Source organism: Penaeus monodon, chromosome 19 (genome assembly GCF_015228065.2).
Source record: "Penaeus monodon isolate SGIC_2016 chromosome 19, NSTDA_Pmon_1, whole genome shotgun sequence".
Lineage (NCBI taxonomy): Eukaryota > Metazoa > Arthropoda > Malacostraca > Decapoda > Penaeidae > Penaeus > Penaeus monodon.
The window spans coordinates 1900608-1902685 of NC_051404.1; the positions used below are offsets into that span (position 1 = coordinate 1900608).

The 2078-nt window shown below is 41.9% G+C and overlaps 1 protein-coding gene across 1 annotated transcript; it reads left to right on the forward strand.

The window, feature by feature from the left end:
- Positions 1 to 670: 670 nt before the first annotated feature.
- On the forward strand, positions 671 to 1961 carry LOC119584955. Its single transcript, XM_037933554.1, has 2 exons — positions 671 to 703; positions 1007 to 1961. The coding sequence occupies exons 1-2, from the start codon at positions 692 to 694 to the stop codon at positions 1667 to 1669; spliced, it is 675 nt and encodes a 224-aa protein (XP_037789482.1). The 5' UTR covers positions 671 to 691; the 3' UTR covers positions 1670 to 1961.
- The last annotated feature ends 117 nt before the right edge of the window (positions 1962 to 2078 follow it).

A 2078-nucleotide genomic window follows, 5' to 3' on the forward strand; every position in this document is an offset into this window, starting at 1 on the left:
TACCTCGTGACACGTATCCGTTTGCAAACTTTCATATCAAAAACGATTATAGATTTTCACACCAATCCTTTTACAGGTAATTTGACCCACCACCCCTACTATTCCTTGAATTGCTTTCTCCCTATATTTTTACAAATATGACGTCTGTATAAATGTGTGATAACAAAGATAATAATAAATAGAGTCATTATATCAAATGATAACAATAACTTGAAATAAATGTGTTTCACTTTGACGCTTTTACCGGAAATATGAAATCCATTTTTTTTTCTTCTTGATATCTTTCATGGGGCTTGCCCAGAATGTCCGAAAAACTAATTTATTCGACGAAAATCTATATTTTCACTTTTAGGCTGCTTTTACTAATATATGCAGTTTCCATAAACTATGAGGTCACTAGATGGTAATCACTTCATTCATTACCTGTTAACTAAACTTTAATATCTTGTTTACTAAAGAGAGAACAGAATAATTTTCAAACTAATTCCTGCTCCTGACTTTTTACACAGGCTTATGAAAGTCACTAGTACATAACTGATAACAAAAGTACATTCAGTTTATAGTGTACTTACATCGCAAAACGAAAAGAAATGCCCTGGAGGACGCACTTGGGCGTGGCCTCGTGACGTCCACCAAGTATATATAGCAGACGCACCGCAGTGTCCAGGAGAAGGACACATTCGCTCGAAAGATGAAGGCTCTGGTAAGAACAGAAACATTCCACTCACAAAATATTTCAAACAAGTGTGAAACAGGTTTCAATTCGGTGAAAAAAAAAAAAAAACATTTCCATTGTTAATTTTCAAAACTAAGAATTTGGCCTTTATCTTGAATTACTATTCATGGGTCATTCCTTATATTGTTCCCTTATATATATAAGGGGGGAAATGCTTGCTTCTATGTAGTAGAAGTAAAAGAAAAAATCGTGTGCCAGTAAGTCTGAGAACTGAGCGGTGTATATATAGTAAACTTCGTTTTCAAAATGTTTTTTTTTTTTTTCCATTAGGTGATTCTGGTCGCTGTATCATGTTGCTCAGCACAGCTGGTGCTGCCGTACGCGGCGCCCTGGGTGCTGCCTCAAGCGAAGCTGATCACTACCCCTGAGATCAAGACCGACCTCAAGACCGTTCCTTTGGTCTCCCCTTACGCCCACCCCTTCGGACATCCATTCGTAGCTTCCTCTTATGCCTTCCCCCACGCTGCTTACCCCTACTCTGCCTACCCCTACATCCTCAACGCCGATGATACTCTCAAGGCCACCGAATTCCCATACATTTACCAAAAGGACGAACAGGAGCCAGCTGTAGAAGAGGCACGTCGTCGTCGTCGCGACGTCAAGATCCCCCTCCCGTACCTCCACGCCGTGCCCACCGTCACCAAGCACACTGTGGAGACCAAGCAGTTCGAGCCGATCGACGCCAACACCCCCGCCGACACTACCAAGATCGAGCTCACCACCAAGGAGCACGAGATCTCCGTGCCCGCCGTCAAGTACGTGCAGCCCGTGGTCAACGTCAAGCCCGTCACCTACACTGCTCTCTCCCATGCCGTCCTTCCCTATGCCCATGGCCTTCCCTACGCCCACACTCTTCCATACGCCCACGCTCTTCCATACGCCCACTACCCTGGCTTCGTCGGCGCCCCCGTCATCAAGCTTGACGAGGAGTAACTCCAACTTTCCTGTCATCCTTAATCTTACTCACAAAAAAAACGACACTTGCTGATGGAAACTCATCTGTTGGATTCGTGTTCGAATCAAACATACACGATGTGTTTACCACTCTCAGTGAAATGAAAGAAAATAAAGTTGACATAACAGTTCCCGAAAATTATAAATAAAAAAAGGATTGAAAATTACAATAGTGAAGAACAAATCACAATATCATCTAACAAAAAAGGTGTGTATATGATATGTACATCCAGCGCTGTCAACCTTTTTCGAAATAAAATCATTAAAATCACATCAAATATCCTTATCCCATTCCATGAAAAGGTTTTCTGCCAGATACTCTTGACTTAAAATCCCTGGAACTCTTACAAACTGAAATAATCTCACGGTAAATGCTACACGAAAACCT